At 36.6% G+C, this 14,770-nt stretch overlaps 1 protein-coding gene across 1 annotated transcript in view; it reads left to right on the top strand.

The window, feature by feature from the left end:
• The window catches only part of ST18 (ST18 C2H2C-type zinc finger transcription factor), a 74,875-nt gene extending 62,856 nt beyond the window's left edge, over positions 1–12,019 (top strand). Inside the window, exons 15-21 of the mRNA XM_010216011.2 lie at positions 1,073–1,135; positions 1,231–1,311; positions 2,371–2,592; positions 5,246–5,334; positions 6,827–6,930; positions 8,665–8,808; positions 9,498–12,019. Of these exons, the coding sequence (XP_010214313.1) occupies positions 1,073–1,135; positions 1,231–1,311; positions 2,371–2,592; positions 5,246–5,334; positions 6,827–6,930; positions 8,665–8,808; positions 9,498–9,638 (844 nt within the window). The 3' untranslated portion in view covers positions 9,639–12,019. The remainder of the gene's footprint in view (positions 1–1,072; positions 1,136–1,230; positions 1,312–2,370; positions 2,593–5,245; positions 5,335–6,826; positions 6,931–8,664; positions 8,809–9,497) is intronic.
• Positions 12,020–14,770: the final 2,751 nt, after the last annotated feature.

Here is a 14,770-nt window from a genome sequence, read left to right as displayed (position 1 = left end):
GGGATGCTTAACATCTGTAGTGCTTAACTTAGTGCTGTACAATACAGAAATGTAGAAATGGCTGACACGACTTTGAAAAGTCAGTATTTTGCTTGTGTTGCTCTGTGTTCTGAAGTATGCTTTGTTGTTGTTGTTGTTGTTCTCTTAAACACACACACACTCAAATGCAGTCCTCTCAAATGAAAAAAAAAATGGCTCTTAGAAAGCTAAGATTACTTCTCAGGTGGTAGGTGGTAGCAGCAACGTCCTGCTATGAAACCCACAAGTCAATGGAAAGTGCCACCGTCTGCAGTAGACTTTTCAAGCACATTCTTCATACACTGCCAGCAGGCAAGGCACTTACCCACCCGGAGCGCCAGTGACATGTTAACAAACAGAATTGTTTCTGTTCCCTATATGCATGTTTTGGTATTAAACATTCATATTTGAAAAAGTCTCTGTTTATTACACATATACACACAAATAAAAGCCCCTTAACTGTAAGACTTAAGCATTATCCACTTGCCAACCCAATCAAATCTAGTATTAGACAGATACAGCCCTGTTGTACTCTTACTCTGCTAGAAAATAAAAACTACTAAATTCAAATTCTGGCTATCACACTGGCTGCATTGATGGCCAAAAGTAAAATTGTTTCTCTGCTTCCATTTCCCCTTCTGTAAATACTGGCAAAGTGCTTATTTGTGTCCGTACCTGAAAGCATCAGAGGAATAGCAAACAAACACATAATAGGAAATTTGCAAATAGATCAATATCAAGCTTTTTTTTTAATGTTGATCCAGCACAAGAAAAAAATGTTTAGTGAAAAAAAAAATGTTATAAACTATTTAAATCCATGCATCATATGCAATCTACTTCACATTGCTTATTAAAATTCAGTATAAAGTAAAAAAATGAAAGCATGTTGCTCATCAAAAAAAACAAGAACTAGTTATAGTTATTCAACTAGCTTTAGTTATTCAACAAAAGCTCTGTTATTCCTTCTTCCATTCTAGACAAAATGTACAAGGTATGGATTGTTTATTGTTACCTTTGCAGCTGTATTTTGTAAGCTCCTTGTATTTTCCTATAGGTGCCCAACACCTGGCTGTGATGGTTCTGGCCATGTGACTGGGAATTACGCATCGCACAGAAGGTATGAATTAACCCATTGTTTGGAGATGGAGCGCTCCGAGTTTTCAGCAAGCAGCAGTGGAAAGAGGTTGTTTTTATTATGTGTACTTCTTTCAGCTTGTCTGGTTGTCCTCGTGCCAGGAAAGGAGGTATCAAAGTGACTCCTACCAAGGAAGAAAAAGAAGACCCTGAACTTAAGTGAGTAGCAAAAATACAGGTCTACCAGCAGTCAATGGGAAAAAAGAAAACAGACAGAGCTCAGAACTTGATGCATTATAGCAAATGTCCTAGTTAATTTGAGACACATGAGAACATGTCCTAGAGCTGGAATCAAATTAAGTGTTTCTGCTTCTAGTGAAGCTTGGTGGAGTCCATCATCTTGGAACTTGAATAATATAAGAAATAAATTATTTCTGCCTTGAGGGAAATCTTCCCATGTCAGATGTGGTCATCATCAGCATGGACCCAAATACTAAACCCAAACTGCAAACAATCACCAAACTCATGAATACAGAGTGCTAGCGTTGACCCAGAGAAATAATTAAATCATAGTATTACCTTTAAAATATACCTCAGATAACTTACTTGTGTGTAAATCTCATGCCATTCCTCTGGTAATGAGTTAAAATTTCACTAGAGGTGTGAACTGGTAACTCAATAAAGATTAATTTTTCTCCTTACTTGAATGCACATTCCATCAAATAAGTAAATTATCAACTGCCAGAATATCGATATGAACATTTGGTTACACTTAGGATCATTCCTAATACCTGCTAATGACACATAACAGGCTGCATAGCATTGACAGAACAGTGCAGGGAATCCCGAATTTTTCTTTGCAAGTATTTGCATGTGATAATACAAGTTTTCCAACTGCAGAAACCCAATCTCTGCTTTGTGCCAGGAAAATATATAGAGAAAAGAGAATACTGGCTTTTCACATACTTGCAAAAGAGTGATTTATTACCTCTGGTAGAATTTCGGTTTTCATTTCTGGTAAAATACTATCTAAATTAATGTTCTAGTTCCTTAGGCTGTATAACTGTTTTAAATTGCCTAAGATTGAAATAAGCTGAACACCTAAAGCTCAGCTTGACATTAATGAATGCTTAGGTACAGCATATCTCTTGGGACCACATTTCAACACATCAATGTAAGTGGCACAGACAACTGGAATTGTTTTCTCGTATTTTCTTGAGATTGTCTTCACCTGCTCTATCCTATTAAAAAAGGGGTTCTTTTACTGTGTTTCTGTAGATGTCCAGTGATAGGCTGTGATGGCCAAGGTCACATATCAGGTAAATACACTTCTCACCGCACTGCTTCTGGTTGTCCTTTGGCTGCCAAGAGACAGAAGGAGAATCCCGTCAATGGGTCTTCACTATCCTGGAAACTGAACAAACAAGAGCTGCCACACTGTCCTTTGCCGGGCTGCAACGGGCTGGGTCATGTTAATAATGTTTTTGTCACCCACAGAAGGTATAACTTTGTGTTTTCTCTTTTTACTTTTCCTAACAATCTGCTGATCAGTTGGCAACCTTTGAGGCTATAGTCTACATAAATTGTGTTGTAGTCTTTAAAGTAACAGTGTGGTTTATGCTGCAACTGAAGTAGTATGGGATAGAAACTTTGAGAGGGTTGGGATGAACTTTCAACTCTTTTTTGCATTCCCATTGCAATGTGACCTTCCATATTCTTTGTTTTGTCTGAACATAGTTTCAGTGTGATTAAAAATTTAATAGAGTTCATTCCTAGACAAATATGGAGTTATATCTGTATATCCTATACATAAAATGCAAGTGTCTTTGACAAGTTAGCAGAAAGGATTTGGCAAGAGCTCTGGCTGCATTCATTTCATCATTACATCAATGGAAAAAGCTATTTTCATAAAGTTTGTATTTAAACAACTAAAGCCAAACAAAAAGTAACAATGCAGAATTCATATATATTACAGAGGTTTTAAGATTAAGTTTTGCAAAGAAAAAAATACCTCTAGAGTGGGAATCACACATATAAACAGTAAAAATAATCACTATTATTTTACATATTACCGCGAAAACCCTAATATCACTTGAACCTATTCACTCCATAATAATCAAAGAATCTGGCTATAGAAGCAGAATTATTACCTGGTGAAGTTTGATCTTCCATGCCTATCAGGAATTAAATCTATATTTTATCCCTCCTTTGCTTTCTTTCTAACAGTCTGAACTAACTTCTCCAACACAAGAGTATCCAAGATGGTTCAGTCTGATTCGGCAGAACTGTCTGTCAAAAATCACAGCCTATGAAATCTGGTGTTTAATGGTCCTCCAGCAAGTTCCATTACTCTTACTCTTCCTTTTCCTTTGACCCTTGGGTTTGATTTGGTGAGCCACTCCTGATTTTCATCTTTTTCCATCTTAGTCACAAGCTTGGAAGTCCTATTGTGGCTCTGCCCCTGCCCACTCCAGCTCACTCCTAGAATTGGTTAATATTTCTTCGGATGCAAACTCCAGAGTAATACGTGGTCATACAGAGCTCTTTTGATCTGTTGTTAGAGCGCTGCCCTAAACTTTGGGTGATCTGTTTTCAAATCCATCTGATACAGAGAGTGTTTACTTTGCAGCCGAGTCTCCCTATGTAGTGTTTGCTATTGGATGGCTCCCAACTGTCAAAGACATCTATGCAGGAAGAAATACTACAAGTTCTTAGGTGAAATTCTCAGCAATCTGAATATTGATTTTGGCCCCTTTCTATTAGTTCCTCCACTATATAATGGATGAAATTGAATCAACACATTCTAGGAATGCTGAGTGATAAATTCACAGAAGAGTCGTGAACAGCTCATGCGGAAAGATATGGGGGCACCCAACAGTTTGTAACAGAGAGAAACCCCCGTAGCAGTGGGTTTGCCTAGTACTTCAACATTATGACTGATATGCCATGCTGTTTAATTCATGCTAATCAATAGGATAAGTTGAAGCAAAACTGTTAGCTGGTTCTGACTCATCTTACAGATGATTCATATCCTCCTTAAGGCTGGAAGACATTCAAGAACATGTTAGTTAAAATGGGGTCCTTAATATAGTTTTGGACATACTGTCCAAGCTAGCACTCCTGAAGGCTAACAAGTCACCTGTGGCTTTTAGACATTCTTCTGATTATTTTTTTTGCTCTGAACAGAACTAAAAAAAAAACAGTATTATAAATCTGGAGAAACATTATGTCCCTCTATATAGATTTTAGCTAAGCAAATGTGATGTTAATTTAAGCTTGCAGAAGCTTGTTGTCTGTGTAGAAGCACCATACTTGTTAGAATCTTTGGTGGTTTTGTAGAAATAAGAAAAAAAAACAACCATTCTACTATTTGGACAAAATTTTGTTTTACTCCTTACTTGACTACATCTGAATGTAAATCAGCATGTGGGTATTTTTTCTTTGTTATTTATTAAGATAGCACTAAGTCAGTTTAATTCATTTTAGGCCTTTAGTGGGCTATAAAAATTGCTTCAGATAATTACCAGCTGATGAAATTGTAAGCTTTGAAATAGCAAAATGTAATTTAATATGAACAGTGGTTAAAAAGCAAACCGACTATATAATAGAACCATTCAGAAAAGCTATTACAGTCTATAAGGCATATCCAGAATTATTATTATATTGATTATTATTATTTATCAACAAAATGATACAATAGTTGTGCACATTGGAAATCATCCCATTAACTGCATTTTCTTTTTTTAAGAATGGTACACCTGCCATTTTAAAGGACTATACTTCCCATCTCCTTCGAAGCTTAACACTTCATTAAAAACTATAGAAAGTTTTTATTTAAAAGTGATGGTACTTCAAAAATTCTGTAAATACTTCATCACGTAACTGAATAATAGCTCCCACTGCTATTTAGATATTCCTAAATGTGCTTAAGAGTTGTTTATTTGTGGGATGAGATTTCTGTGTCATTTTTCAAGCTGGAATATACAGTTAAATAGCACTTTATGAGTTGTGTCAATCCTTGAAGCTATGCTATAATGGAGATACAGATGTGACCTTAGGTACAGAGGTCTGACCAAGTGCATAATAATATTGCCTGAAAAGATTGCTGCCATTTTCAAGTGGGTGCTAATGTTTCTTTCCCTTTCCTTTTCAGCCTGTCTGGTTGTCCTCTGAACGCACAAGCCATAAAAAAGGGCAAAATTTCGGAAGAATTAATGACTATAAAGCTTAAAGCAAGTGGTGGTAAGGAAATTTGTAAAAGATGGTGACATTTATTTAGATAGAAGGGCTCTGACTTCCATTTATCCACATGCCCCTTTATGCCATTCTGGCATTAATTCTCTCTCCTTTCAGTTGTCTCTAGTAATAACAAAACTTCAATAACAAAAATCTTTGCATGAGAGATTATGAAATTCTTATTTACATCATGATAGCTCAGCATTTGTGGTACCTTACCTCAGTACTTCTTGCCGTTGTTTGTTTGTTTGTTTGTTTGTTTGTTTGTTTTTTTGATTTAAGGATGTTTTAAATACTGTTATTAGTAATATTGTATCAGTTACAGCTCTGAATCACTAGCTAACTAATGATTAAAGTAAGAAGGGGTGAATATTGCATGCAGAAATTGATTCATCTCCCTATCTTGAATCCTGTGTGGTTTAGTTTCTGTGCAGTACTTTCATGATATTCCTAACACATATAGCAAAATAAAGGAACAGTTACCAAACACGTATAGGAGGAAGTAAGTAGAGCCTACTTTGTTATGCAGCATAGCTCAGATTGTTGGAAGAGTTGGACACTGAGCCAGGATTAGAGAGTCTTTGTTTTTGTGCCTCTTACTGCTGAGTAAAATGGCTTTATTATCTTTGGAAAATGAATTTGTTCTGCTGTGCCCTGCTCTCTATCCAACTAATCACTGGAATAGAGACAGCTGCTTGCTGATGCCACATGTTGGGTCCCTAGTAGGCTCAGATCAGGAGTCAGGTCTTAAAAGCAGTAGCAATGACAGCGGTAATAACCTCTAAGCAGAGGTGATCTCAGAGTGATACCAAGCAGAAAGCGGGAGATGGATTGCCACTTGTAGCTGCTCAGTATTATTGAGGAAAAGCCTTTCATTAAAGATCTGAGGATCTTTTCTTTACTACTTGGTAAAGCAGTTTCCATTTTGCCATCATTTAAGCATTCGTTCATAACTAAGGCTGTGCTTCTTCAAGTTATTCCTTATAGATATTAGTCCCCACAGAGATTCTTGCAAGCTCAGTAGCAAGTATAATTCAGCCTATTAAAGTCAGCCAGCTTATACCAGTGGAGATGTTACCCTGAAGTTTTCAGTGCAAAGGAAGGATTGCCCCTATGTTTGTTTTAAACCTAAAAAGGCCTTGTTAATACTCACTCATTTTGTGTGATAGACTTTTCTCTTTCTGAGCATTTCCAGCACTTTTCCTCTCTCTACTCTCCAGCTTGTGGATGCAAGTTGCACTAAAAAAAAAATAAATGTGAACTGAGAAACATGAAATTTCAGAAAGCATTACTTGGCCCTTACAAGCTAATAGTTTTACAACTAGCCAACAGTTTTGACAGTAAAACCAAAGTAAGAGGCTGTTTAAAGATCAATTATTTGACCAGAAAGCCTGTTATTTTCCTCTTGTCCAGTAATATGTAACCCACCATATTACTTTTATATACTTTTACATGTGGACACTTTAAAACTGACCATGGTACTTTCAACTGTTTGCAGGCATTGAGAGTGATGAAGAAATCAGACACCTGGATGAGGAAATAAAAGAACTGAATGAATCCAATCTTAAAATTGAAGCTGACATGATGAAACTTCAAACACAGGTATAAAATCAAAGCAAAGAGTTCAAACTTTTCTTATACATCTAAATGTCATATTTAAATAGATTTATTCTTGTGCTCACATGTTTTCCCATCACTCTGCAGCATTTAAGACTGCAGAAGTCCTACATGGTTTTTGTAAAGTTTTGTTTGTTTGTTTGTTTTCTCTAAATAAGAATCCTTGTCCTTAGTATTGTCATGAAAACCTGCAACAGGATAAGTTTGAGAGAGTTTGGAGCTAATCTTGGCAAGCAGGAAAACCATATTTACTAAACAAAACGTGCATTTTCCTTTGTTGACCAAACTTATGTTGACCAAACTATGCAGAATCTCATGACTGCCATAAGAGCTTCCGTTACTTCTTATGAGCACCCTTGTACTGTTATGCGAGTTGACTATGTTTCCATCTCTCTGTGCCTTAGAAAATTTCCCTAATTCAATTCACCCACTGTCATTTATTCAAATAGTTTGAATTTTGCCTCCAGGTAACACCTGGTGAAGAATGGATGACTTTTGCTGACCTGTAGATTAGTTTGATGGGGAGCTATGGAAAAGAGTCATTCTCTTTCATTCTTTTGTATGCCAGGAAGAGTAAATTAGCCTTAAGATGCTGATTGTAGTTCTATTCAGTGAGTTGAATATGTTCATCCATGCAGAGACTGCCATATACACCTGGTAGTTCACCTGGTAAACCAGGCAAAAACAAAAGCAGGAACCTATTAAATAGGTTAGGAACAGTGAAAGATTAGGGAAAAAAAAAAAGGTATTCTTAAGTGGGAACAGATCTGGAAACCCAGTGCAACTATAAACTTACCAAAACTAACTGAGTGTAACACAGTACACCCCTCTTTATTGACACCACATTGGAATGTGTACAGTGATGCCTGTGCTGTTTTTATAATAGCGGTGGCTTTTATGGTGTAAATATGAGTGAAGTTTTTCTCACCTGTGCTGAATCCAAATTGCCTGGCCTTACACTGCAGAGTGTGTGGGACATCCACCCCAAATTGCACTGCAATGTTTTTCAGTGTCTCTGGACAGTTTTTTTCAGCTCTCTCTAGAGAACACTGTGCTCTTGGCACAGATACATTTCTTGATTTATGCAAGCACAGGTTTCCTCTCCTCTGAATTACTGCCTGCTGAAGGCAGTCCAACCAGCAGCTCTTGAGTTTAACTGCATTTGAAGGAGCATGTCCTATAAGTATCTTTGCTCTGCCTCCTTTTAATCTAACTTGCCCCGGTGTTAGGCTTCTGTGAGCACTCTCCAGAAGCAAAGTTGTAGTGGATTTTCCCAGCACTTCATCACCTCAGGCAGGCGTGAAGGAATTCTGCATGGTGAGGATGTTCTCAGTGTGTTCTCAGTGTGCATTCCAGGATAGCAAAGGGAGCTAAACTGGTCACAGCAAGAGGCAGATCTAAGCAGTGCAGAGGTATGTAGTCCTGATGAGGAGAAGGTGGCCCCAATACCTGTGGACAGGATTCTTGCTCTACACCCTATGCAGCCACCAGCAGCACTCCTCTGGCCATTAGCACCTTGCTGATAGAGGGTTTCCTTGTGAAGTCTGTCAGCTCAGAATGAGTATGACTTCTACCTGAGGTCAATATTCTGTGGAGAAATTATATTAATCCTAAAAGTACCTCAATTTCCAATCCATTGTGTGTCCTTTGACAATTATGTGACTATCAGTTTGGGTTCATTCCGCACCAATGTTCTCTTTGTTTGTGTCTGATTTTTAGATCACATCTATGGAGAGCAATTTGAAAACAATAGAAGAAGAGAACAAACTTATAGAGCAGAACAATGAGAGTCTGCTGAAGGAGTTAGCTGGCTTGAGCCAAGCCCTCATCTCCAGCCTTGCTGACATTCAGCTTCCACAGATGGTAAGACTACAGCCAGGAGATTCACACCTTCTGTGGGACTATTTTGCCTGCACCTGAAGCAGATGAGCAAGCTCAGGGAGCAGCAGGAGCACTGTAGCTGTGTTAGCAAAGAGCTCTGCTTAGGCTAATTCAGAGATTCTAGATGAGTGACCCTGGGGGACTCTGCATGCTCACACTCAGTTGCTTCCAGGACTGTGCTGACACTGCTGTCTCTGCCCTGTACAACACTGTGCAAGAGAGACATTTGCCCTGTTTGCCTCTCTGACTCTCCATCATGTATGAGGCATGAGAACTGCCTGACAAAGAATCCTTAAGGTTGTTTCATTCATAGATCAAAATGTCCATCTATTTGAACCAACTCAGTGCTGTGATTTTCTAGAGAGAGCAAAGCTCAGCCTATTGCTCAGAACCTCCAGGTTCTATTTGTCTTATTTGCAGACACAGACCAAATCCATCAGGATACCTAGATCTCTAGATCTAGATCCACCAACAGATGAACCTCCCTTCCCTTCTACAAACCCTCCATTAATTTGGATGACTGTCATGTTTTGGCATTTGCCCTGTTGCCATGTCACTGCTTTTCCATGCTTTGGAATTGGTTGTGGGTTGTTTTTATTATTCTTATTATTTTATTATTATTTTCCTTATTTTTATCTCTTACAATTATATTCTGTTTTGTCTTCACTTAGGGGCCAATCAGTGAGCAGAATTTCGAAGCATATGTAAATACACTCACAGACATGTACAGCAATCTGGAACGGGACTATTCCCCCGAATGCAAAGCTCTGCTGGAAAGTATCAAACAGGCAGTGAAGGGCATCCATGTGTAGGATGTGAAAGCTGCTGGGCAACAGAAATTACTTAACAGCAGTAAACTCCAGATGGATCTGTTAGGAGTTCATGTACTGCTAAGGGGCGTAGGTTGCCATGCTGCATTTACAATTGCAACATTGCACTAATTTTTTTCCCAGTTGACATAAAAAAGAAGAAAAACACAACAGACTATTTGTATTAACAGCAATGCACTCTGTTAGTATATTGTATTTATTTCAGTACAATTCCTTTTTTTTTTCCTTCTTTTGCACTCAGTTTTTGTAAAGTGAATGTAAAAAAGTGTGTGCAACTATTTTTTATATTTTTTATTTATTTCTAATCAAAGAGTTGTTTTTTTTATCTTTTAACAGCATTTTTGCGGCCTGCCATATTTTTACAAATATGTTTATTAATTTATTTTCCAATGGGATTTTAAATAGACTGAAAGTTATACTGTAAATTAAATAACTTGCTGGGTTTGTACAGGAAGAAAAAACTATGAAAGTAACAAACGACTGAACTGTGGTTCCAGTTTTATTTTCCTCACATCCTGCTTTTTTATAATGGCTTTGTATCAGAAATGGGTTTGCAGTAACATGAGATGTGAAGATGCATGGAATGAGAAGATAAATGGTGCCCACTAGTGGGTAACTTGGGCTCTTAAAAGCACAGTGTACTGGAAAACAATGTGTTAAAGAATACGTTAGCAATAATGAAATATAGCAATCAGCAAAGCACTTGGCTGTGTGATTTAGCCTATGTGGATGGTTATTTAAAATGTTTCAGGAGAACTTCAGAATTATTTTAACGATATAATTTTTTTTCCAATTTAGTTCATGGAAGAAAGGATGATTAAACAAGAAAGATAATTTGATAGGACTGGTACTTTTGTAGTACGAGATGTTGAGGTTTTAACCAAGTGACCAGTATTGCTATGGATTTGTATTTGAAAAGTGCAAACACATCGCAAGCTGAAGATTTTGTACATAATAGTTAATCAACAACATTTCCCCTGAAATGGCATTTAATACTGGCTTGAATTCACAGAAGCTGAAAAGGCAACAGTCTGGAGAAGAACTTTCCTCCAGCGCAGCGGTGGTTGCTTTTCTCTTTAAACGATCTATAGCAACACAAAGATTGGTTTCTCCCCCTTCTTGCTCACTAAGGCTAGTCAGATGCTGACTATGTGGCCAGTCTTTCAGTAGAGTACGGAGCGCTGCAGGACGTAGGGACACACAGAGATAGGGACACACACGTGCATAGCAGGACCAATGCGTTCCTTGGCATGTGCTTAGCCTGGGTTTGGGTTTTCCGAGTTTCTGCTCCGTCAGAAACAAGTGGTTGCTATAACAGAGGCAATGTCTATTTCAGGGATTGTAAGTACTTAAGCATTGTTTCAAAAGTTTTTTTTATATTTATTTTTTTTAAGAAAAAGGTATAAACAACCAGCTAAACTGCCTTTTTTGTATGCACACACACCTCATGTGCATATGTGCCTCAGTGTAAATGTATACATGGATCTAGCGTGTGTTTAATTTTTCCGTGCTATAATTAAAGTGTTTATTTTTATTAGCCTCATTTATATTTAGATTGAATATGATGGCATTCATAGGCTTGACATATACAATTATATTATTACTGTTCCTGCACAAAAGTACTATTCAAAAGTGATTCAACTCTTATGCACTGTGGTCACTGTTCTGCATTGGGTGGGGCTTGCTTTTTGTTTGAGGGTTGACTCAACTCTCCAACTTTAGTTTAGACAGGGGAAAATGTATGTTCTTAGAAGCTGTATTTATTTTTAAATTGATTTTTTCAAAAGCTACTATATGTGTTGTCTAATATAAATAGGAGGACACCAAACAAAAATTTGCTATTAAAGTGATTGTACTTACAAAAAAAAAGCAAACATTTGCTATACTTGTTAAATGCATACAAAATGAGTTCACTCATTACGAAGACTAAAATTTAATTTACTAAATATTTTAACAAATTTGTTATATATTTTATTTAATTAAAAAGATCTCTTACTGACCTATGTATTTATTATTATGATTTATTATGGCTTCAGGTTAATTTATCTGTGTTTGGTTGTTTGCTCAGGATGTTCTGTGAAGTACATTTGTATTTATTTGCCTCCCTTGTACTTGATGTGTTTTGTAATGTGCACTGATTTTTTTTTGCTGTTTTTCTTTTTTGTGTTTAACTTCATTGATGAGCTATACTGTAAATTAGACCTTTTGTAAAGAGCAACGATGTATGCATTTTTTTAATTTGGAGTAGTTTGTATACTGTTTCTTCATACAATTAATATTTCTTACATCAAAGCAACAAAATTGTGTTCTGTGCTGTACATTTGGTGTATGGTAGGAAATAAAATTGATAATGAAACACTGCAGCACGTTTGTTGGGGTTTTTAGCCTCTAGATGCTGACTTGTATTACACATTCATAAGTGCACCTGGCACTATACAATGTGTCAGATGTTTTACTTGCTTTGTGTACAAAATGTGTCATCCCTGTAAGTAAATTTCTGGTATAAATAATTTAATTAGTGTTTTACTTTGTCAATTTGAAATAAGGAGGAGAAAAATGGAGCTGCCTAAGAGGTCCTTTTCACTTCTGAAGGGGGGGGAAAAATCAAGAAAATAACCACTGCATTGTTTAATGTATTCTTTTCTTGGCAGTTGTAGACTTCATTTATACTGATAAAGTAGAGGATTTGTGCTGACCTTTAACAGCTGCTAAATGATGTTTAAACATAAAAGCCATTGTGAAGTTTCCAACAGTTCAGAACCGCCCGCTGTTCGAGTATAATTTTCTGCTGAGATTTGCAGTGCTTAGGCATTGCACAAATGAAAATCTGCTGTTTTGAGAAAGACAATATTTGCAGTATCTAATGGACTCTCTTTTTCACTGTTAGTGGTAGAGAAAGCAATACAGTTTTATTTAGGAATTGTGCTGGTGTCTTCAGCAGTATTTCTTATCTCAGGTTCTGACTTCCTGTATAGATAGCTCAAGAATAATCTTTATTGGAATGTATGGAAAACTTGCAACTCATGAAGTAGCTGATCAGTATTTTTTTGACCATACGTAGTCAGAAAATGCAAAATGGACTCTGACACTAGAAAAACTGATATCTTCAGAGTTTAAAAATGTATCAGAAATTCAATACTTCCACCATGACATGAATTCTGGATACCCCAGGTAATGGATATTCTGGATTCAAGTCTCTCGGCTTCAACTTCTATGCCAAGAGGTTGGTTCCCAGGTGGAGCCAGTCATATTGTGGTAAGTTATACTCAGCTGAAGTTGAGTTTTTCTTTTTCTCCAGGAGATTTATCAAAAGACAGCACAAAACAATTCTCAGGTAACTAGTAGTGATTTAGATCATATTTCTCAACTAATATAAAATAATTTTTCAGGGTCCTTTAAAATAGCTCTTTAGCTTTAGCTGTAGATCCGCAGATTTGTGCACATCTATATATATTACTCATCAGGTGCTAAAATAATAGCTTCTTCTGACTTCTTGCACATCACAGATGAAACAGAAATAGGTTTCCCTTAGCAATTTGCCACAGTGCTAAACAAATAGAGACCACAGGCAAAATTTTCAGACGCAAAATTTTGTCTGAGCCCCTAAATTCAAATTACAAAATTAAAAGACCTTATTGTTAAAAAAAAAAAAAAACAGTTCCTCATGACTGTTTTTTTCAAAGATCTGTGATGATTCTAAATATCTGTTATTTATAAATTATGGGAATGGCAATGACATGAGGACGCTGTTTTTTATACACTCCTGAGAAAACAGTCCTGTATTCTCAAATGCTTCTAGAAATCTGAGTTAAAGGAGTGTGAACAAACAAACATTTTTCCTAGATGTTTTAGATCAGAAATAAGACATCCACAAATTAATTGATTAAATTGCGCTTACCTGAACACCGAACCTGGATTCATTTTTAAACAAATTGTTCTGATTAGGTTTATTTCATCAGCACTAAAATGATGGTCTTCCTCCATTTAAACTGAATTATGTGAACAGTTCATCCAGATTTGTTATTAATCTAACATTGTGTGTGTGTGTGTATGTACGTGCGTGTGTGAAACTTTTGCATCAATTAATCTTTAAAACCATTCTCATCTTCTCAAGTTTTCATTTTTAATTATTGTTTATATTTATGCCTATAAAAGGGAAAGAACAGTTACTAATTCAGTAAATACATGTAACTTGTATTGATTGAATTAACTTAATTGGAATTTAAATTTTAAATATCAAAGAGAAGAAAGAATAGTCAATATTTGCCACCATTCATCTCCGGAAGACTATCCTGTCTCTTAACAGACCATGACACAGGTTTTTGAGTCTGTGGTATAGAAATCAGATTCTGTTTTCTACTGCAATTATATTTCTATTTACTAATTAGGAACCTCTTCTTCCTTGATGGTTTAGTGTATCTAGCTAATTATATCATGATTTTTCCACTCAGAGCCTCTTCCTCTTACTCATACCATCCTTTATTTTTTTCTCTCTTTCTGTCTTAAGTCTCAAAGTTTTTTGATGAGAATTAGTGACTATCCAATGGCACAGCGTTAGGCATAAGTCAGCTCCTTTAGCCTTCCTCTGTGTTCTTTCAGCGCTATATATTCTGCATACTTTCGTATTTCCACAATTCTTAATGTTTGCCTTATGATTTATGCAGCTGCACTATGCAGAAACTGCTAGGAGATTTGCAATGGGCAATATCCTGTTCATCTTGCTTGGGATACTGTGGGATGATAGAGCTCCAGTTAGCTTTTGTGTAATGTAGGGCAGTGACCTAGTTTTGTTACCTTTCAATATCTCATTCTGGCTTGGTTTGCTTCTGCCTCTTTTGCTGTAGTCTTAGACAGACAAGCTTACAGATAATTTCATTATGGATTAGTCTCATTTCCTGTCTGACTTCATAGTACAAATTGCTTCAACTGCTCTTCATTCTTAACAAATGTTCCCAGGGACATTGTCCAAGTACATCTCAGGACTTTTCAGTTATTTAATTACAATCACTACTTTGGATGCTTTTATTGGCTCCTGAAACTATAACTGCACTATTTTTTTTCCAAACCAGCTAGTGGTTTTAATGCCCAGTTTTACATCCCTTCAAGGGATCCTC

The sequence above is a fragment of the Tinamus guttatus genome, unplaced genomic scaffold (assembly GCF_059628265.1).
Source record: "Tinamus guttatus ecotype Peru unplaced genomic scaffold, ASM5962826v1 Tinamus_guttatus_pri_ptg000056l, whole genome shotgun sequence".
Lineage (NCBI taxonomy): Eukaryota > Metazoa > Chordata > Aves > Tinamiformes > Tinamidae > Tinamus > Tinamus guttatus.
The sequence above is the reverse complement of the archived record's forward strand: the minus strand, read 5'-3'. Positions and strand labels throughout refer to the sequence as shown.